This window comes from Phasianus colchicus, chromosome 13 (assembly GCF_987193195.1).
Source record: "Phasianus colchicus chromosome 13, bPhaCol1.hap1.1, whole genome shotgun sequence".
NCBI lineage: Eukaryota > Metazoa > Chordata > Aves > Galliformes > Phasianidae > Phasianus > Phasianus colchicus.
In genome coordinates, this window is record NC_143448.1 from 2,579,632 (window position 1) to 2,601,309 (window position 21,678).

General features: G+C 53.3%; 2 protein-coding genes across 2 annotated transcripts; both read right to left on the reverse strand.

Annotated features, from left to right (window-relative positions):
* Positions 1 to 194: 194 nt before the first annotated feature.
* ELMO3 (engulfment and cell motility 3) lies at positions 195 to 9,678 on the reverse strand. Its single transcript, XM_031615201.2, has 20 exons — positions 9,522 to 9,678; positions 9,403 to 9,443; positions 8,630 to 8,702; positions 8,505 to 8,555; positions 7,904 to 8,073; positions 7,211 to 7,310; positions 6,978 to 7,129; positions 6,651 to 6,729; positions 6,399 to 6,449; positions 6,096 to 6,218; positions 5,743 to 5,874; positions 5,522 to 5,626; positions 4,876 to 4,984; positions 4,572 to 4,708; positions 4,331 to 4,494; positions 4,113 to 4,225; positions 3,888 to 3,992; positions 3,541 to 3,623; positions 2,971 to 3,051; positions 195 to 2,508 (listed from the first exon to the last, which is right to left on the reverse strand). Exons 1-20 carry the CDS (start codon positions 9,597 to 9,599, stop codon positions 2,296 to 2,298), a joined length of 2,160 nt encoding a protein of 719 aa, XP_031471061.1. The 5' UTR covers positions 9,600 to 9,678; the 3' UTR covers positions 195 to 2,295.
* A 337-nt stretch (positions 9,679 to 10,015) lies between these two features.
* Positions 10,016 to 21,612, reverse strand: E2F4 (E2F transcription factor 4). The gene is made up of 10 exons (XM_031615233.2): positions 21,393 to 21,612; positions 20,114 to 20,223; positions 19,511 to 19,672; positions 19,198 to 19,241; positions 16,887 to 16,948; positions 16,255 to 16,540; positions 15,870 to 16,061; positions 14,701 to 14,748; positions 12,470 to 12,514; positions 10,016 to 12,162 (listed from the first exon to the last, which is right to left on the reverse strand). Exons 1-10 carry the CDS (start codon positions 21,564 to 21,566, stop codon positions 12,047 to 12,049), a joined length of 1,239 nt encoding a protein of 412 aa, XP_031471093.2. The 5' UTR covers positions 21,567 to 21,612; the 3' UTR covers positions 10,016 to 12,046.
* Positions 21,613 to 21,678: the final 66 nt, after the last annotated feature.

The following is a 21,678-nucleotide window of genomic DNA, read 5'->3' on the forward strand; positions in this document are numbered from 1 at the left end:
CGCAACCTGAGCATCCTGCCCTAACTCTAACATCCCTCCGCTAAGTCACGTCCCTGAGCACCGCAGCCAAACGGTTGTTAAACGCACCCAGGGACGGTGACTCAACCACCTCCCTGGCAGCCCATTGCAGTGCTTAACAACCCTTCCTGTAAAGAAGTTTTTCCTGAGATCCAACCTAAACCTCCCCTGGTGCAACTCGAGGCCATTTCCCCTCATCCTGTCATTGTCACCAGTGAGAAGAGACCAGCCCTGCTCAGCTGCCATCACCTTTCAGGTATTTGAAGAGAGCCATCAGGTCTCCTTATTGCCCTCCTCATAGGGCACACTCCAAGCCCTCCCCCAGCCTTGCTGCCCTTCTGTGGACCTGCTCCAGAACCTCCATGAATGAACTCTTCCTGCCAGCCATCCTTAGTAAATCACACATTGCTCTTCCAGGATGCCATTCTCCACTCCCAGCTTGTTTCCATAGCACAGCAAGGAGTGTTTCCACCTCTGGGGCCCTGGGAGCTCCCCAGCAAACTGCAAGAAGTGGTTTGTTGGAGAGGGTCCAGAGGAGAGACACGAAGATGAGCAGGGGGCTGCAGCACCTCCCCTACAAAGACAGGCTGAGGGAGCTGGGCTTGTTCAGCCTGGAGAAAAGAAGGCTGCGGGTGAATCATTGCAGCCTTCAGCACCTAAAGGGAGCCTATAAACACAAGGGGAATGAACTCTTTGAAAGGGCAGATAACTGCAGGATGAGGGGAAATGGCTTTAAGTTGAGGGAGGGAAGATCTAGGTTGGATGTCAGGGGGAAGTTCTGTACTATGAGAGTGGTGAGGTGCTGGAACAGCTGCCCAGAGAGGCTGTGGATGCCCCGTCCATCCCTGGAGGTGTTCAAGGCCAGGTTGGATGGGGCCCTGGGCAGCCTGGGCTGGTGTGAAATGTGGACGTTGGTGGCTCTGCATGCAGCAGGGGGTTGGAGCTTTGTGGTCCCTTCCAACCCTGGCCATTTTGTGATTCTGTTATTCTCTTCCTGGCACACATCAGCAAAAGAGCAGCGCATGCCCAGCTCTGCCTTGCCCCCCTTCATGCTCTTTAGCCCTCATCTCCCAAACCTTTGCAATGGACACAGCGCTGAGTTCTCCACAAGTGTTTATTGCCCAAATCTGCAGGAGGTGGGGGGCACAGGCAGGGCCCTGCCCACCCTGCAGTGTGCAGTTCCAGTGCTCAGACAGCCGCGGGCTCGCAGGCTGCACCCTGGTTACTACAACACCCCCTGGAGAAGCCGTAGGCACGAGGAGGTGCAGGGCACCGGGGTTGGGGGAATTTTGGGCCACGGAGGAGGTAGCTTGTCGTAATGCAGTAATGCAGCAGCATGGCTGGAGTGTGCAATATCCGCCGGGGCGGGGAAGGCACCAAGGTTAACATGAGCAGCTCTGTGCTGCGCTGGGGTTGGGCTCCGGGCATTGAGTCTGTGCCCGTCTCATATTGTGCAAGGGAAGAGGATTCGTACCCTGAACAACCTCTGGGAGCATCCCGCTGCCCTGCCCTCACAGCAGGGAGAGGGAGGAGAGCAGGAAAAAAATCAGTGCATTAAGTGCCTGTCTGTCCCTCTGCGACGCTGACCCTGCTGGAAAGGGCTCGGCAAACCAAGCAGTGGGAGGACTTCAGCCTTTCCTAACTCCTTTTACACCCAGAGGGGATTCTCCACCCTGAGCAGCTGTGCTGGGGAGGGTCAGGGTGTGTGGTTGTACCGTTGTAATGCTGACCCCCCCAGCTGTTACAGCAGTGTCTGTACAATCCCTCCTCCTGCTGTCCTTGCCCTCTGCCCTCAGTGTGACTGCAGCAAAGGGGGTATGGGGACAGCATCAGCATGAAGGGGTTCAGCTGTCGAGAAGTGTTTTGTCTCTCCTGCCTGTGGTTCAGGAGCAGAGCAGAGAGCTCCCTTCCCTCTAACAGAGCATAAGCCCAAAGCTCAGTGGCTCAGCCCTGATGCAGGCAGTGAAGGGAAGGCGGTTTGCCCTGGGATGCTGGTGAGTTCTGTCTGGGCAAATAGCAGATGTGTTGAAAAGGGGACAGGATGACAGCCTGTCATCCACAGCCACCAGCATGGGAAGGGGACAGGCAGCGCACACCCAAGCCCCATCCAAGCACCTGGGCTCGTCCTTTTGTGGACAGAGCCTGGAGGAAGGGTTTTGCTGTTGGCAGGCGACAGAATGTTTCCAGCTCCAAACATCTCAGAGCTGAATGGAGCAGCCTGCAGAGACAAGGAGGGGGCACAGGGATTGGGCACGGGGCGAGGGGGGATGCAGGAACTCACTGTTCTGCATGGCTGAAGTCATAGCAGAAGTTGAGGTTGCTGGGGGGCTTTGGGACAGGAGGGGGGTTGTCAGGGATGCTGATGTTCTCCAGGTCCAGGAGCCGCAGTTTGAGTTCCATCGACAGCAGGACATCGAGGTCTGTCTGCGTTCTCTCACTCGTCATCTCCTTGCCCAGAAGCACATTCAGCCCATCTGTCCACAGGCAAAACTGGAGAAGCAAAGCAGCTCAGGGGAGCTCCGGGCAGCCAGAGAACCCCCATCTCCACCTGTGGCTCTCAACACCAGGGCAAAGCAGCTGCATCCAATGCACCTCCCTCCGTGCCACGCTCACCCCACGCCTTCACCCAGCTCCACATCAGACCTTCCCAGCCAGACTGGGTCCTTGTTCATCCCCAAATCTCGCAGCCAACTAGAGAGCTGCAGTCCTCGCATTCCTCCAGGCCCTCAGCCATGGCTGCACAAAGGCATTTTTGTCCTTTCAGTACTAGCCCAGCACGCTGGCTGCAGGCCAGGGAACCCCAGCTCCTCCAGGCTATGTAGGGGAGGATGGGAGCAGTGTCACAAATCACCCTTTAGTGCCCAATTCCAGATCTGGGAGAGCAGAGAGGGGTCCTCCCTTGCTCAGCCCCCCTTGGCATGGAAGTGCCCTCCTGTAGCCCCTGGAGCTCACCTCGTAGCGCGTGGGGGCAACAAAGTTCAGGCAGTATTCCTCCACATCATACACTATGGAGAAGGCGAGCTCCAGGACATCCTATGGGGAAATCACAGAATCACAGAACCACTAAGGTTAGAAAGAACCTCTCAGATCCCCAAGTCCAACCCAAGCCCACCCCCACCATGCCCATTGCCCACGTCCCTCAGTGCCACATCCCCACGGCTCTGGGACATCTCCAGGGACAGTGGCTCCCCCACCTCCCTGGGCAGCTGTGCCAAGCATCACTGCTCTTTGGGAGCACAGATTGTTCCTAATACCCAACCCGACAGCTGTCTTGGTAGTTGGCCTCTCCAGCCCACTGGGATTTGCAGCCTGAAAGACCCAGCAGGTCTTCATCCTCAAGCCACACCAAAAGCCTATTCCACACACATGCTCATCTAATCTCCTTCAGAGCCTCCAGCTTTGGAGCTCCGGGTTGTGGCCAGCACCCTGCGCTGGCTGTGCCCTGGGACACATCTGGGGACGTGCAGAGTGACAGAGCACAAGGAGGGAGGCGAGCGTACAAGGTGGGGTGGAGGTGCTGACCTTGTTCTGCTTCCCAGAGCTCTTCTCCTTTGTGTGTGGACACTCCTTCCCAACGAGCAGTGCCTTCATGTCTGCCACAGGAACTGGGGAGCAGAAAAGCTGTGGGTTCCCGCTTTCCTGGTCCTCACCCCCAGAACCACTGCCCACCATTCGGGCAGCAGTGTGAGCAGCTGGGATTTCGGTCACAGCCCCACATGAGGAAAGGACCTCCAGTGCCAGATCTCCCCCAGCCCACTGCACCTCCAGGGCCAAGTATGTGTTGGGACAACTCCCATCCAGAGCACGTAGTAACCGAGGTGGGCACAGTGCTCCCTTCCCCCCTGCCTTTCTTTCTCCCCATAACCTACTTTTCTCCGGCAGGCTCTCGATGGGGGGCGAGTGCACCCCTTCCTCCACATCCCCGTAGTGCAGCACTTTGTGATTGGGTGACAAGCGGCAGTACCAGAGCTTATCTGCAGCAGAAAGGCCCCAGCTGAGACCACATTAGCACTTTTGCTAATGAGCTGCGGTTAATTGCTCCCAGCCCGGCCCCCTCCAGGGGCAGCCATGGGGCTGGCACTCCAGGCACTCACCCTGGCGCCGGCGGCTGCTGATCTTGCGGAACAGGGTGCCCTCGCAGAGGCGCAGCAGGCGCTGCTGGCGGATCAACTCCAGGAGCTCCGGCTTCAGCCTCTCACGCAGCTCCCTGGGATGCCAGCCAGGAGATAAGGAGCACAGACCCTTCAGCATTCACCTGTTAGCCCTTACTGGGTCACCTCCCAGCACAGCCCCCTGCCCACAGCCCACTCACAGCACGGGCACGGCCAGCGTCTCCTCCTGGTGCAGCCGCTCTGTCTGCCTCAGCTTCAGGATCTCGCTGTAGTTCAGCGCGTTCACTCTGGTCTTGAACAGCTCCAGGGAGGTGGGTTTGAGGGACAGGGTCCTGGTGATCTGCTCCCGCACCACCTGCAGCACCTGGGGGGGGCCCAGACAGCATCCCCAGTCTGGTGATGCTCCAGGGACAAGTGCGCAGCCCCGGGTCCTGTTATCACCTTATCAAAGTCCTCCTGGGTGGCTCGCATCTCCTTCCACGTCTTGTTCACCAGCTGGATGCAGATGCAGAAGAGCTCTTCAAAGAAATGATCCTGCCCGAAGAACATAGGGTAAAAGGCCTGAGCTGTCTCCGAGCCTGCGGTGAGAAGGACAGATGATGCCACACTCCCATTTTTCTGTACAACTGCAGTATCCAGGAGAACCTGGACATCGCACAGCCCTTCCCCAACCGTCAGCCATGGCACAGCCCCTCTGCCACTCATCCCCACCGCTGGGATGGTGCAGGGCTGGGCACACACATACACGGCTCTCCGACATGCAGGATCTCACAGAGGATCAGGGTGAGCTGGATGCTGCTTCGAGCAAATGGGCACTCGTGTTTGTCCTCACGGCTGCTGTTCTCCAGGATGAACTGGAGGAGAGGAACGTGGCCTTGTGTTACACACACCAGCATCAGTGCTCTCCATGCTCCTGACCATCCTGCTCAGCTGTCCCCCAAAGTGCTGAGCCATTCTGAACAGCAGCACCCAGCTCTCCCCAGGTCCCAACCACAGCATCCTCAGCTGGAGCTATCACAGGCAGAGCAGCTCAGAGCACAGCTGACACTCTGCACCCACTGACTGCTCATGCCCACAAACCCAGTGGTAACCAAAGCACTGGAACTCAGTAGAGTACCACCAGCCTCTAGTTGCCACTTCTACCCATAGGAAGGGCTGCCCAGGTGGGTGGGGGTGTCCCTGGAGGTGTCCCAGAACTGTGGGGATGTGGCACTGAGGGACGTGGGCATGGTGGGGGTGAACTCAGTGGTCTCTGAGGTCTTTTTCATCCTTAATGGGGCATCCTGCCCTAGGTGAGGCACGCAAGGATGGGTCCCAAGAAAGAAAGGATGAGAAGCTGGAGATCCACCAGCACCTTTCTGCTGGGAGATTCCCCAAGGAGGAGCACGCACCCGGCTGTAGGCACTGGGGGTGTGCCTGGAGAAATACACCATGTTGTCGAGGGCGAGGAGCCCCGGTGGTGCACGGCGCAGGTCCTCTGCTGGGTTACTGTTATTCTGGCAAGACACAAAAGAACACAGCTGAGCACTTCTCCAAGCAGCAGCAGGACAGCAGGTCTATGGGAGATGCCGAGGTCCCACTGAGGCCGGAAAATGGATGGTTGGGGCCACACCATGAAGCCAAGCTTGCGGAATTCCTTGGCACACAGCGACCGCCGGCGCTCGGTGCTGAAGGTGCCAGCAGGAGCATCGCTCTCCGACTCGAAGGCAGATTGACGCAGCGACTGGAGGAGCTCCCTCTGCTCCTGGAGGGAGAGCAGAGAGGAAGGACACCAGTGAACCCTGCACACCGTGGTCTAAAACCAATGGTGAAAGCCACCGTGTTGGGAAAGGAACACATCCCAAAGGCAAACCTTCACCCGTCCGGACTTCCAAAGGAAGCACAGCAAGGAGAGAGCTCCCAGAGCTGTAAGAGAGCTCCCAGAGCTGTAAGAGAGCTCCCAGAGCTGTAAGAGAGCTCCCAGACCTGTGAGTAGGGGTCCATGGAGGTCCTCATGCGGCGCTCGTGCAGGTTGAGGCTGACGGACTGCAGCACGTAGAGGTAATGGGCCATCTCATCCCCCAGTGGCTCAGAGCTGTGGATGATGTTCTACAGGAGACTCCGAGTGAGAAGGGACCCTTGGGTTCTCCAGACCCACGGACCAATAGCCAAAGCCCCGCAGCCCAAAGGGAAGAGGACAGCAACCCTGGGCTCTGCAGGTGGCACACATGGAGGGAGGAGGAAAGGACAGGAAGAAGCACAGAGCCTTGTAAAAAGCCCGCTCCCCACCTTGTGGATGAACTGTCTGATGTTCTTCTCTCTCAGGTACTCCATCATATCCTAGAGGGGAAAGGCTGTGAGACATCCTCCAACCCAGCACTGCTCTTTCCAGAAAAGCCAAGCGTTCCCTTACAGTCCCCATCCCCACTGTCCCTAATTCTGGGATCTTGGCAGTGGGCCCCAGCGATGGATGCACCGTTGTGTTGGGATCTCCAGTGCCCACCACCCCGCAGCCCCTCAGTGCTGCCCACCACCCCATACCTGCCGTTCAGCATCGGTGGCAGCCAGCAGCAGTGCAATCAGCAGGGCCATGGCTTTCAGCTGCAGCTGGGCATTCGTCCTGGGGAAGGAGGAAGGAACACAGTGTCAGCAGCTGCGAGGACAGCCCTAAGGCACAGTCCTCTTCCCCCTTCACTGTCAAACCCCGATGCAAACTCTGTTTGGTACACCCTAACCCAAACCTCCCCCAGCAATGGGGCAACTGATGCTGAGCGCTCACCAGTTGCTTAGGGAGAGACAACACAATAGCCAGCAAGACCCCCCCAAAAATCCCCTCCAGGGCCACGTTCCCACTGGCTCCCCACTTACACCTGCAGGTGGGTGAGAAGACGATCCACTGTCACTTCTTTTTTGACGAGCTCAAAGAGGACGCGGCTGCTGGGTACCATGTTCTCCAGGATTGACATGGAGAGCTGCTGGACAGAGGCATCCATGGCGTTCATGTTGACGTAGCTCACGATCTACAATAACAGAAACCATCAGTACAAGGCAGGTCGAGCCTGGGTGACACCGGGGCAGCCCACGGCACAGGAGTTGTGTACTTTTTTGATGAAGGCTGCACTAAGAGTCTCCCAGGAGACGAAATCGTGCTCCATCAGCTCCATGAAGGCCTTCAGGGTGTGAGCAAGGATCTCCCCTGTACTGGAGAAATGGGAGAGCAAACTGAGCAAGGCATCCTTGCTCCGGACACCCTGCAGTGAGCACAGTAAGGCAGGATCCATCAGTGTGCACCCATCTGTTGTGCCCGCTGGGGGGTACAACAGAAACAACCAGAAAAGCAAATGGAAAAGAATGAAAAGAATGACAGAGAATGCTGCTGGGTAGGAAACAAGACTCTGGCTTAGTCATCCTAGGAAGCCATGGCAGGGGAAGTGCAAGTTTCTGGAAAGCTGTGTTATCACAGTACAAAGGCCACATGCACAAGCTCTGGGGAAACCAAAACCACCTCAGATCCCACCACTGCTTCCAAGAAACATGCCCTTCGCTGCGTGATTTTGGGGTTTGGCATCCAGAGGAGATTCCCCATTGCATAGTGAGAGGAAAGCATTGGGGCAGCACTGCTGTGGCACTCAGGGGTTTCTCAAGCTGCCTGTAGATCTCTCACAGCCAAAAACTTCAGACAGAGGGATTATCAAGGCCAAAAGAGGCCACCAGTGAAGCCCAGCTTAGAGCTCGTACAGCATTAGCAAGGGAGAAGGCAAGATCTGCAAGGAAACTCCCCTTCTGATACTCACTCGTTCCCTTCTTCCACAATATAGAAAATTTGTTTCAAGCCATTCCTGTTGATAAACTCCTGAGCAAAGGTAACATCCTGGGAGAGGCTTGCAAGCTTCTTCAGTGAGTCAGTCTTCACGTCCACGTTGTTGCTCTGGATCCCGCTGTACAACCTCTCTGCTTCTTGGTCCTACCAGGAAGGAAAGAATGAAGCCACAGGGGCTCATCGAAAGGCAGCAACAGACCTGGAGGCAGAGGCTGGAGGAGCTGAAGTGTAGGAAGGAGGCGAGGAGGGGTCTGAAAGAGAGCAATCAGAGCAGAAACCAGAAGAACCGAGGAAGGAAGTCAGACCAGCACTGCGCTAAGTGCACTTGATGTGTCCAAAGTGTTTCCCAAAGATTATGAATTAGTTTCATTTCGTGCTCCCCCAAGATCTACTGAGGGAGAACGAAGGTTGAGACAGGTCTCTCTGTTATTTCTGAGGCACCGAGAGGAGCTGCCATGAGCCAGATGTCACTGAGCAAGGCAGAGTTGGGGCCTTGGAGGGCCACATCACCCCATGGCAGGGAGCAGCAGGCCGACCCCAGCGCCCGCCGTCAGAGAAGGAGACAGGGGATGTACCGGAGAAGTGGTCAGTCGCAAGATGCTCCCATTCTTTATCTCCCCACGGTTCTGTGAAGAGAAAAGGAAGGGGTGAAGGACACACAGAGCCACCAGGGCCGGGGTCTGGGTGGGTGACTGCTCACCAACTCGGTGATGTACGTCTGGCGCCCGTCGGTGTACTGCAGGGCATAGCGCTCCGCGTTGGGCAGGCTCCACCTGCAGTGACATGCAGCAGGTCATGGAGGAGGGCTGGTCCTGGCCACCACAGCCCAGAGTCCCAGCCGTGCCCCATGCCTGTGGCCTGTGACGACCCTGCAGAATGCCACGCAAGTGGCTGTTGCGACCTGATGTGCCCCCAAGGACTGATCCCTCCCAATGGGTCACTACAGGCTGGCGACCACCTGTGACAATCTGATGGCTCGGCATAGATTTATCATCATCTGCTACGACCTGATGGGCCACCACAGGCTGGTCAACGCTTGTCATGATCCAAGGAGTCATGACAGGTTGGTCACTGCTTATCGTCACCCAGTGAGCCACCAAAGGATGGCCACTGCTCATCGTGAGCTGATGGGCCACCAAACAATGGCCACTGCTTATCGTGAGCTGATGGACCACCAAAGGATGGCCACTGCTCATGGTGACCCGATGGGCCACCAAAGGATGGCCACTGCTCATGGTGACCCAATGGGCCACCAAAGGATGGCCACTGCTCATGGTGACCCGATGGGCCACCAAAGGATGGCCACTGCTCATGGTGACCCAAGGTGCCACCGAAGGATGGCCACCATCTGTCACAACCCGCTGGCCAGCACCCACCATGACTCGATGGGCCACCACCTGCCACGACCCAACGCGCACCCACAGACCGGTCACTCCATCGCCGCAGCCCCACTCCCGACCCCCAGGTACTCACGCATCGCAGACGTCCTTGAGCACAGCGGCCAGCGGTTTGCTCTGCGGGCGAGAGAAGGGGAGAGCCGTGAGCGGAGGGGGGCAGCGGGGCGGGGGGCTGCGGGGGGGGCCGGGCGGTACCTGCTGCAGCTCGATCAGCTGCGGGATGGCGCCCACCATCTGGATGGCGATCTTCACCACGTCCTTGGGAGGCGGCATGGTTCCCCGCCGCGCCGCGCCGCAGTTCCGGGTCTCCGCCGCCACCTCCCCGCCCCTGGGAGGGCCGGGCCGGGCCGAGAGGCCGCCGGGGAGGGAGTCCCGAGTGGGGCCGGAGCGGGGCGGGCACGGCCGTCCTCCTCACCTGAGCTGACGCAGGTAGGGCGGCCCCATCCCGTCCCGTCCCATCCCGCCCCGTCCATTCCTATCCCATCCATCCTCCCTGCCCTTTCCCATCCCATTCATTCCCATCCCATCCTCCCTGCCCTTTCCCATCCCATTCATTCCCATCCCATCCATCCCTCCCTGCCCCATTTCCATCCCGTCTATCCCACCCTGCCCCATCAATTCCCATCCATCTCCACCTCACCTCATTCCATCCACCCCATCTTGGTCAGTCCAGTCCCACTCTGTCCCATCCATCCCGATCTTGTCCCATCCCATCCGTTCTACCCCATCCCATCCGTTCCCATCCCATCCCCTCCAGTCCCACCCCACCCCAACGAGCAGCACAGCCTCTGGAAAGGGTTCGTTTATTCACTCAACAACTGTACAAATATTACAAGCAATTTTCTTTTCCTTTGCAAAAAAAAAAAAAAAAAACAACCAAAAGTATAAAAATAATCTTTATATAGGAATCAAAGTTCATCTGTTAATCTTCTCTACATCTTTTTTTTTTTTTTTTTTTTTTAGTTTTCTCCAAAGCAGTGGCAAACGTTAACACATGGAGGGAGCGAAGGTTGGGAGCGACAGAGGGAAGGAAGGCTGCTGGACAGCACGTGGGCTCCACACTCAGCACCCACACGCCCCCATCTCACCACCCACTGTGCTGCCCACTGCCATCAGCTATAGAAAGGGTTCCAGGTTGTCCATTCCTATTGAATTCATTGCGCTTTTCCTACAGGGTGCTGCTGCATCCCACGGTGCAGAAAGGAGCAGGTCTGCTGGAGGAGTCCCACAAAGAATAAAACAGCACCAGGAGATGCTTTGGAAAGAAAGGACTCGAGCATACAGCTTCACCTCTGCAGGTGCCAAGCACTGAGTATGTCCCGTTCGTATCCCATCGCTGCTGGTGCTGGCTGTGAGAAGCTGGCCTTCTCCCTATGGCAGTTTGCAGAGCTGGAAAGGCTCTGTGGGACGGCTGCGACTGCTGGGTTGGCAGGAAGATGTGCAAAACTGACAGTCAAATCTGACCCAAAAGCAACGCTGGGGTTTGCGAAGTACAACAAATCCAGGAGGGCTTTATACTCCAACAACAGCAAAAAAAAAAAAGAAAGAAATGCATGGGGCTCCATGGCTGCTCATCAAAAAGAAAGAAAGAAAAATAAAACACTCCAAAGCCACCTCAACAGACCTTCCATTAAAGAGCAATCTCATGACAAAAAAAGATACAGAAAGGCATCGTGCTGTGCAGCAACCTGCCTACAGGCTCAGGGAGCACAGTATGAACACCAGAGCAAATTCATATCCATAGGAAGGCCTACCCTGAGCACATGCTAAGGAGGAAAAAAACAGGGGGGGGGGAACAAAACACTATTTTGACAACACCTGTGAAACTCGTCGTGGCAAAGTACTACTGAATCATTCCTGCTTGGTCGCCTTTACAACAGTTGAAGGCTCAAGTGCAATGCTGGAGAATAGCTAGATGCTAATACGAGCGGTGTCTGATGTACTTGGAATACCTTAAAGGCACCAGCTGGATCAGTCTTAACCTTTCAAGCAACTCATAAGAAGAAAACATTAATACTGGCACCCTTCTTCAGCCCTGTAGGAACAGCACAGCTGCTGGGCTGTGCATCAGGTGAGCAAACACCACGGGAGAACTGGCATTCCTGCTGAAGCACAGCAGGGAAACTCTCGGCTCAGCTCCCGGGTCCTACTGGGAGGGGCAGCCAACAGAGAAAAGTGCTTTGTTTTGTAAAACGTACTAGCTTGGATTGGAGTCACTGGAACAAATGGAGCCTTTGGTGCCGTTGGTTTGCTTTTTGTTGATGTCATTCTGGGATCTAACCACCCACATTGAAACTAACTACCTCCGGGCTCGCGAACCGATCGTGCTATCAGGGCTCCGTGTAGCAGCTGGTACCTAGGAGGTGCAAAGTGCCTCTAGGAGTGCAGGAAAACCAAGGCATGCAGATTTGAGGAAGCTTGGAGAGGCACCTGGGCAAACTCAATAAATCACAGATCCTCTGAAGCGATGCCCAGAATCCAGTGAAGAGAGAGATGCTGCGAGGCAAGGTCAGTCCTTGCACGTGCAAGGCAGGAAGAGAAAGAAGTGATGGGGAGGCTCCCGGCCTCCGAGTCCACATCTCTTGGTTCTGAGTTCATATGAGAGTATCTCTGATTCGCTCACTCGTCGAGCTCTAGCACAAAAGGAATCCAAAAATAGACACTTTCCAAAGAGTTACAAAAGGGTCTGTGTGTGCAAGGCTCACAGCCACGCTGAGAAGTCAGAGGTTAAGGACAGGCACATCGAAGAGGTCACAGACGCCTTCGCTCTCATCCAGATTGTAGATGTAGTCATGATCTCCAGGAGGGGGGGAGAGGCGGAGCAAGGGAGCAAACACTAGAAGAGAAAAGCCAGCAGTTGGTTACAAGGCTCAGCATTCCCAGAGCTAACCCAGAGCTGAGCCGTGGGGCCTCGTGGCCTGGGATCCTTGAGATTGCTTCTCATCAGCCTTGCAGCACTGAAAAGGTTCATCCGCTCCTCATGCATTACCCACAGCCTGGCACAACAGTGACAACCATGCCCTGAGCCCAGAACAATGAGGGGAAGGCTTTTAACACAAGGCTATTAACTGTACAAATGCACACAGGACTGGTTTTCTCCCCCAGAAAGGCCACAACACGAGGGGAAAACTCTTGAGACTCACCTTCAGATGACATCAGCTCCTCCAGCAGCTCAGAGTTCATACATTCTAGGGAAGAGACAAACACAGTAAGCAATGCGCTCTGACATCTGCTCTGTGTGTGTGTGTGTAGTTTCCCACCCTTCCCAGTTTTTCTGGTCCTCCCCATGCCACCCCTTTTTGGACTAAGGCAAGGTGAGTGCAGACAATGTCAGCAGGAAGTTCAGCCTCCTGCCCTGGGCAGCACCAAAACATTCAGACAGCACCAAAACATTCTGCAGGAGGTTCCTTCCTGCTTAGCTCAGCCACAAGCCCAGTGCTTTCACATGAAGGGTGATGCCTTATCCCTGCAGTGGAGTGCTAGCTGGAGTTCCAAAGGAAACTCTCCCACATGCATCTGAAATTGAGGTGGTAAAGCCTGATCCACTCCTCAATTACACATACTGACTTTGAGTGGGGAGGAAAAACAGAAAGAGAAACAAGCTGTTCCAGGAGCAGCAAAACTAATCAATGTCTCCAAGTTTCCTCCAGATTTGTCCCTCCTAATTGGATCCCTTCACTCCACAGCTGTGATATGCCATGGTAGGTTGGCTGGTTGCCCACCAGCAAACATCTGAGCTCTGCATATCCTTCCCTAATGGGCCATTAACTCCTCTCTACTCTACTGCCCACACAACGCTATAAACAAAAATTATCTCCAAAATGTCATTCCTTCTTCCAGTGATGTTGATCTTGGCTAGCAGAACCATGAAACACTTGAAAGGCTGGCAGGCAAGCAGCCAGGCCAAGCATGTGCAAACAGATATTTTTCCCTTTCAGAAGCTAAGTGTTTGGAAACAACATTCTGAATCCCTCTCTCACTTCACCAAGTTAAATAGTGACAATCTCAGTCAGCCTGGCCAGGGTGAAATGATCTTTCACAAAATAAACTCAGATGAGCCCATCTTCAAGATACTGATTCACTGCAGGCCATTTCCTAGAGGACAGGAACCTACCTGCCTAGTTCCATGCTGTGAGATGAGAGGATTTCAACTAGAAGTAACCAGAGAGGAATAATACTAGCTAAAATAAACAGCATTAAAATACAGAACGTGCATTTTTAGACCTTCTTCAGTACATGAGGGTAAAACGAGCAAAAAAAAGCAAGGTCCTTTACACCTTCACTCCTGGATCTGAACTTCACCCCTCCAAGCCAGGGGGAACATTCATAAAACAGCATGCATTACTGCTGATAGCAAATCTCTCCCTCACATTAGCGTCCACAGAGTCCCATAGTGGTTAGTTTGGGTTAAGCTGTACCTTCTCCACAGGTTTGCACCTTACGTTCCACCCTGCAAAGAATGAGCTTTACTCTTCAGACATGTTCAGTCATTACCAAGACCTCATGGTCTACAGCAGTGGATTCTTCAGTGCTGGGCTAAGCATGGAGGAATGGTGTTCTCCAGGCTGACTGTGGCATTTAAGGCTGTGGGGTTTTTAAAGCAAAAGCTCTACTTTCACAAAGAACCTGCTGGAGCAGAGAACCAGGGACTCTGAGGAACGACTGTGATGTGTTCTGTCACCACCACAAAGTGCTTGTGTGTACTCAGCTCTGCCATGCACTGAGGCCAGAAAGAATTACAACAGCACTGAAAGGAAAGACTGGAATCCAAGTGTGCACATATAGAAATTATGCTCTTCCTAGTTTAGGTTTATGTTACATCAAATTCTGCTACCTTGCACTTCTTCTGCTCTTAGCCCAAAGTCCACCATTAGGTAGCAACAGCCAAACTTACCTTGGACAGAGGCAGAACTGATACAAGTAACAGCATCCCTTCCCCAACTGCACCCCTAAAACCACTAGGAGTACTTCAAGGACAGCAGATGACCTCCCCAGATCATTTGTTTGGATTAGCCTTAGGCAGGCTACAGTTGAAACAAGACTAACAGGGATTTTGCTGGTTGCTCTAGATGGTGCAGGCAAGTTGGAAGAGGAGCGTGGGAAGGCAGAACACAGATTAGTGCTGGCACAGGGCCTGAAAAGTTCTCATCTGGGAAACTTGAACAGAGACACTGCTGGCAATATGAAGCCAGAAAAAAGAGTGCCCAGCTACAAGGAGAGAGCTAGCAGCTACCATAAGCACCTTAAAAAAACACATCTGTAAAATAATTCAATAGGGAGTGAATAAAATAGACATTAAAAAACATGAGTAAACTTCACACAAACTGTGGGTGGATTGGTGCAGAATGAGGCTGTGATCAGGGTGTGAACGTACCTCTCGTTGGATCAAACATCTCTGACAGCTCTTTGGGAAGCTCCAGCACTGTGAATATAACAAACCAAATGATTTACATTGTTAAATGAAGCATCAGAAATACTTTACAGCTTTATCACCTGCTGCCCTGCTATCCTCACAGTCCTCATGCACCCAAATCATGCCACACTGCCCAGAAATTCCTCTACATGACCCATGTCAAATACATCAGCTGAGATGATCAGCAGTAAAACACTCAAGCTCAACTACTTTGAAGAGATCTGCAGGAGCACCAGTACACACACACGTTATCACAGTTGACAGCTATAGAGCAATTGAGTGCATGAAACTTCACACAGCATCAGGTCCTGCACAACACCTTGATTTGTCATGCACAGGATAAAGGCACGCTTTCAGATGGTCAGCACAGCTCTGTGAGCTCTGTGCAGATCAGATCCTTGATGCCACAATCAAGATTAGTCCAAGATGGAAAAGAACTGCATGAGCTACGTTTCAGCAAGTTTTCCTCTTCTAACACTTTAACCTGAAGTATTTCTGCAGAGAAAGCAAGCTTTGAAGCATTACAGCACAGTTTCTTATTCAGAGGATGCTTTTCTGTCTGTGGACCAGCCTGCCATTTCCTGGCCCAAAGCTAAAATTTCCATGTTTAAAGCCCATTGCATCTCAGCAAGCACACCAGGAAGCTCCCCAGACACACACTGGAAGACCAGTAAGACCACAAGATGGCTAGAAACAAAGTACTTCTGAGTAAAGGAGAAAAACAAAGAACTAGAACTCTCCTAATAATCTAACGAGTAACAAGAGTGCTGTCAGTGAAGGCTTCACAATCTCAAAACTCAGACCTAGCACTACAAAAGGGGCTGAAAGGGAATATCCTACCTAGAACAGCACGGACATATCACGTGAGCACCCCTTGTGGCTTTTCTAGTACTAGCATCACAGGCAGTGGCACAGCACTAGACATGACACTGTCACCCCCACACCAGGCTCCCCAGCACCCACACACAGCTGTGGCTCTCTCCCCCAAGGAAATGCCTTTTCAGTGCTGATGGCATCTGGCTGACAGCAAAGGCAGAACAGAGTTCAGCTCGTTTCCCTGGGGCCAGCAGCCCCTCCTTCACTCCCAGTGGCACAATCTGGAGAGGCAGACAAACCAGCTGCATACTCACTTCCTGCAGGATCAGGTTTGATCGGCTCAAAGGAGGCAGAGGGGCTGGGTAGGACAGAGCTGCTGTCCAGCGAGGCAGAGGACTGCAGCAGCTGTGTGTCCAGCCTGGCTGTCTGGCTGCTGGGTGCAGACACATTACTGAGGGGGTCGAGGTCACTGCTGCTCTTGGACTCCACCACTGAGATGCTGCATTCTGGAAGGAGCCACAGACACACACAGTATTTCCATTAGCACACGCAGTCTCACTAAGATGAAAGCAAAGGTTCAGTGCAGCAATCACAGAGGTGTTCCCTTTGCCAGGTGCTGACAGTGCTGTGTGACCAGGTGCATAATGCCCTGTTGGTGAGCAACCATCCCATTTCTGCTCTCTGCAACATCCCTCTCACCTGTGCTCGTGTCTTTCTGCTCAGGAGGGCTGTGATCCTGAGTGCTGGAAGGTGTTGGCGTTGAGGGCTGGGTGCTGCTGGGAACAGACGCCTCTTGGAAGTGGGTGAGCGGCGGGATCTGTGGTTTTGAGGGTGCTACTGCCTGGCACTGGATGAGGTCTTCAGGGGGTGGGACAGGTAGCACTACTGGAGGAGAGCTCCAAGCATCCTTGTTTACTAAGAGAACATCAATTGGACCACTGGTGCTCTTCAGATGGATCTGGTATTTCTTCTGCCTACTCGGGCCCTGAGGAAAGTCAGAAGCAAAACACACACACACACATTAAGAGCCCTTTCCAAACAGAAGAGGAGTTTCCCAGTGGCAAGACGTGCTGTCCAGGCAGGTCAGGACAGTTCACCTCTCAACAGCTCTCTCCAGAGCTCCTGCACTTACTCAAGCACTTCCAAATGACAGAGCTTCTTGGCAACCATTTAATAGTTGGAACCATCCTTGAGTTGACAGTTCCTCCAGCTCCATCAAAACCACAACCACCAACTCCTTTCCAACTCTCAGCCTGCTCAATCCAGCAGCACTCCCCCAGAACACACTCATACCACAGCAGCTGCTCTCTATCCATGCAATTATCACTCACCTCAGGGATGGGAACCTCTAGGCGTGTGCCTGATGGGGCTCGAATTGCAAGGAGGGTGTCTCCTGTGAAAACAGACTGGTCAGCACTCAGAGGGCACAGGCTGTTCTGATGCTGACAAAGAACCCCTCATCTCCTGCTCTTCCCAAAGTCCACACAGCTTTCCCTCCCTTGGAGGACTGCCATTTACACCCACTCAAGCTGCTAAGCATGTGGTAGTCTGAATGTACCAACCCTGAGGGCATAAAGAACCTGGAAAAGTTCTTTCCAAGCAACCCTTCAGAGAAAATCAAGGTTTTTTTTTCCAGCAGATTCCTTCACAGGATTCACTCATCTTCCCCAGTCTGAATTGTGAACAGAACAGCACACAGCTGGAAGAGCTGCCCTGCCAGCAGAGGCAGCACAGGAGCCAGGCAGCAGCCTCATGTGTACCAACACCTGAAACCAATGCTCCCTTGCCTCTATCAGCAAGAGTTGCCAGGTGCTGGTTGTGTTGGTCCCTACATAGAGACACAAAGAGCCAGGCTGACAGCATCATCTCCTTTCCAAGTCCTGCAGCTCCTTCAGAACACAACAATGCCAGGTGAGTAGCTTCCATTCTGCATGCAGGTTTATATTTAACATGAGAAATGTGAATGGGGAAATACCAGTGCTGTGAACATCAGGCACATTAAGACCAAGCAGATAGCAGCTTTCAGTTTGAATGTTTAAACTTTGGTGTGGTTTGTGTCCACGCTTCACCAATATCCTGCATGAAGCTCCATTCATAATCTTCTCTAAGATCCACAGAACAGACAGCAGAAGAGAACATCCTTCTATTTCAGACAGGCAACCAAAGGTCAGATCAGCAAAAGTGCAGGGATTAGAAGTACCACAAGATTTGTGAATAAGAAGGGAGTCCTTTAACAAATCTGTACTTAAGGAAAATATTGTTAAAAGACATTAAAAAAGCATAATAAAGCCCAAAGAAAGCTCAAGCTTTGAGACCCGAAAGCCTCTACAGCACAGGCACTGCCTTTCTATCTCTCTTGATAACTGAGTCCCAAATATTTTCACAAAACAATCAGTGCACAGTGTGCTTCCACTTCCTTTTTGATTCTGCAAGCACAAAGCATATCACAATAAAAGGCAAAATTATGTTTCCCAGTCACTAAGAACTAACATTTATTTTAAATTCAGATAAAGAATTCATATTTGACAGGAGTACAAGTATGCAAAGCTTCAAGTCCTAACTCACTTAGAGAAAATGACTTTAATTGCAGTCAGTAAGAATAAAAAGGGGGCTAAAATTCAGCCTTCCAACACAAGAGCTCTGACACAGAACCTCTGCAAGGTTCAGACACTTGGCAGGAGGGGGAGTCAGACACTCTGTAAAGAATATTCATGCAGCAAAACTGGGCTGCACACACCAAACAAAGAGAAAACACGGCTCAGGCTTCCATTCCAAAGGATTTCAGACTTGTCCTTGCTAAGATCTCATCTTTTCTCTGTGCTTTTTGGTGTGGTCTGACTTCAGATGCAAACTCTTTCAGAAAAAAACAGGTGCAATAAAATGCAAAATACTCAGTCAACCAAGCAATAATCTGTCTGCTGGTCTCCAGGAAGCTCCTGCAGGCTGTTATAAACTATCTGGCCCCAAGCACTGTCAAACTGAAAACAACTCTGCCCCTAAGAAGCATGACCTTAAACCAGAAGAAACAGTAAAGCAAGGGGTGGTGCACATGAATTAGCAGCAGGAATTCAAGCAGGATAAAGTCTGGTGAACAAGGAGGACAGTGCAAGAAAGGAAAGACGAGAAATGGAAGAACTGATGCAGTGCAGGATAAGGAGACAGCTTGGAACAGGTGAGCAGTCAGACAACGGTCTGCACAGCTGGGGTGGGCAGGATGAGCAGCTTCCACCTTGAACTGTCTGAGGCAAGCAAGCAGATGTAGGTTGCAGAGGGTCAGGAGAGGACAGGCATTTACTGAAGCAGAAAGCAGCTCTGAATCCACACTGCTACAGCTGAGAAGGCTGCCACACTGCTCACAAGATATTTCTGGCCCTGCAGCTAGCACTGCAACTGCCAACAGGACAAGGACACCTCCTGCTCCCTCACCTCTTATGGTGACAACAAAGCTACAATTCAGTGGTTCCCAAACCAAAGGATGGCTGCAAAGCTTGAGCCACAGTTTCCACAATGCTTACTGGGCAGCCCAGGCTCAGGCCTAAGCCAAGATGTGCTACCTCCTCTTTCTTGGAGAAAGGAAAGCAGCTGGGATAGGCTGACAGGACTGCAGTATCATATCTTTATGATGCAGCACCATTTCCTCACCTGTGAAGCACTTGCAGATATCTTCATGTGTCACATAAGCTAGCGTTTGAAAGGTTAAGGAGAAAGGTTTCCTGTGAAGACAGAACTCAAAGAGCACCTGGAGTTTCCTTCCTTTCTGAACACAAGAAATGCTGCAAAGGAAGCTATTTCCTATACTGGGTAGTGTTCCTCTGCTTCCAAAGGGGGGCACAACCTCCTCACCCTTTCAGAGCAAATCCTCCAGCAACATGAGGTGTCCCCAGCAGAGCACTGCCAGCCCAGCCCCAGCTCCTGCCTTCCAGCCCTGAGGAATGGCCAGCTGACAAAAGGATATCAGTTGTTCTGCACGTCTTCTGTGACATTTTTGATGCTCTGCTGAACCCACATCTTCTGCTTCTCCAGCTCCTGTTCCTGCTGCTCCAGGTCCTCTATGTCTGCCTTCAGCTCAATGAGTTTGTGAGCAATCTCACGTGTGTTGCAGCCAGGACCCACCCCCCTGTACAGAGCAAACAGCAGTGACATGCATCGGCTAACAGAGCAACCAAAAAGACTCAGTCTCTGAGAGCTGCCACCTCCCCTCCTGCCCCCTTTATCACACATCAAGGCCAGAGAATCTCACCTGTACCTGCAGCCCCACACCATCTTCCAGCACAGCACCACTCAGTGCATCCTCCTCCATCCCACAGCCCAGCAGGGCTCTCCCCCACCTCCAGCACCATGAAAGGTATATCTTCTAACTCAACACATGGAAATAGTTTGCACCAAGATACCAGCTCTGCTGTAAAAGTGATGTGCCATACATACTTCAGCATTCCTCATTACTACCATCAGCACAGCTCAGCACAGGGCACTGTGGAACCAGCAGAAAGGCACCCAGAAGACAGGACCTTGGACTAGAAGGGACCCAGGAATGACTTAAACCTTCTCTGTCACTCACTTCCACTGGATACTGTTCTTTGATTTCTTCTCAATCAGCCCAATCCCTTCCAGGACATTTGTGATATCATAGATTCGTCGTTTCTGTCGCACAGCCAAGGTGTCTGCAGCCTGCAAGAGAAGTCAGACACTTACCTCCAAACTCTCAGCCATGTTTCTCTCTTTCCTGCCTGCCAGATTAACTCCCGACCAAGCTGTCTGCTCACCATCCCATACATTGCTCCTCAGCAGCAAGGCAGGGCTACAAGCCTGGCAGCCTCAATGTTCAGTGCTCCTCCAGCATAAGGAGAGATAGGAATCTGAACGTAAAGGGCTGACAGACAACAGTTTAGCAAAGCTGACATTCAAAAGGCCTTTTATATCTAGACCTGACGCCAGCTCATAGAGAACAGCCACAATGTCAGGAGGCAGAGTCCTCTGGAAATGGCTACAAGGAGGACAGTAAGCGTGGATGCAAGGACAGAGCACTGGAACAGGCTGCCCAAAAGGCTCTGGTGTCTCCTTCTCTGGAGGTATTCAGAACCCACCTGTGGTTCTGACTCTTTGAAAGACCCTCCCCTCACATTCAGGAGGCACCAGGTGATGCTGATATTGTTTCCAGAAGGCAGTGTAGCACTAGCAAGAGTTTAACTGATGCCACTCACACAGTGGTGTCACACAGAGGACAGTGCAGAAATGACTTTCCCCTTTCACACTCCAGGACTAACAAACATGACCCCCACTGAACTGCCAGCTTAGGGAATGCTGCTCTTCTGCCCAAATCCAAGGAGAGAGCAGTCTGGCACAGGAGAGGATAGCATTGAGCAGCCAGGGGACTGCCCCAGGCCTCCCACTTTCAGCACGCTCTCTGGTGCTCACACACATATCCAGCTTAGAGGAGTTTCTATAAACCACAGTGGAGTTTCACATCAAGAAAAGGCTTAGCTTTAAGTGCTGCACATACCAAACAGGCAGAGCTCCTCCGTCAAGAAAGTCTTGAAAAAGAGCAAGGCAAATTCACCAACGCCCCCCCGCAGCCTAAACAGACAACCTGTGCCAGGGGTGGAGCAGCCCACGGCAGCCTTCCTTCTGCTGGGAGGGCACGGTGCAGAAGGCTGCGCTGTCTGACGGGAAAAGAACCGAAGGGCCACACGAGCAGACAGACACAGAGCACGAGACGTGCAGCAGCAGCAGGGCGGTGGCAGAAGAGCAGCCCCAGCGTGCGGCCCGCCCTCCCCACACTCTCCCCTCACACAGCAATGCCCCCGGCCGGGCCTCCCCAGCTTCCAGCAGCCCCGCACCAGCTTCAGGTCCAGCACGCCGTCCTTGGCCTCCTGCAACAGCGACACGAACTTGGTGGTGAGCAGCCCCAGGCTCTTCTCGTGCCGGCTGGGCGCCCCGGCACCTCCGCTCCCACCGCCGCCTCCTCCTCCGCCGCCTCCAGCCCCGGGGGGTTGCGGCCCGCACTCCGCCATCTGCCCGCCGCCGGCTCCGGGCCCGCCGCGCTTCCGCTTCCGGTTCGAGGGGCATGACGGGAACTTCCGGTGTGGGGCGGGACGCGCGCGGAGGCCACGTGGGGGGGGGGAA

Bases quoted from the DNA above. Each gene is read 5' to 3' on its own strand.
- ELMO3 (XM_031615201.2), bottom strand. From the start codon at position 9,599: ATGCCGCCTCCCAAGGACGTGGTGAAGATCGCCATCCAGATGGTGGGC. The intron at 6,450-6,650 runs GTATGGGGTGGT...TTTCCCCTCTAG, and splicing joins CCACCGATGCTGAACGGCAG to GATATGATGGAGTACCTGAG. The intron at 4,226-4,330 runs GTGAGTGGGCTG...CTGGCATCCCAG, and splicing joins ACGCTGGCCGTGCCCGTGCT to GGAGCTGCGTGAGAGGCTGA.
- E2F4 (XM_031615233.2), bottom strand. From the start codon at position 21,566: ATGGCGGAGTGCGGGCCGCAACCCCCCGGGGCTGGAGGCGGCGGAGGA. The intron at 19,242-19,510 runs ATATCCTTTTGT...AACCTTTCAAAC, and splicing joins GAAGACGTGCAGAACAACTG to GCTAGCTTATGTGACACATG. The intron at 16,062-16,254 runs GTGAGAGGGATG...GGCTCCTTCCAG, and splicing joins GCAGAAAGACACGAGCACAG to AATGCAGCATCTCAGTGGTG.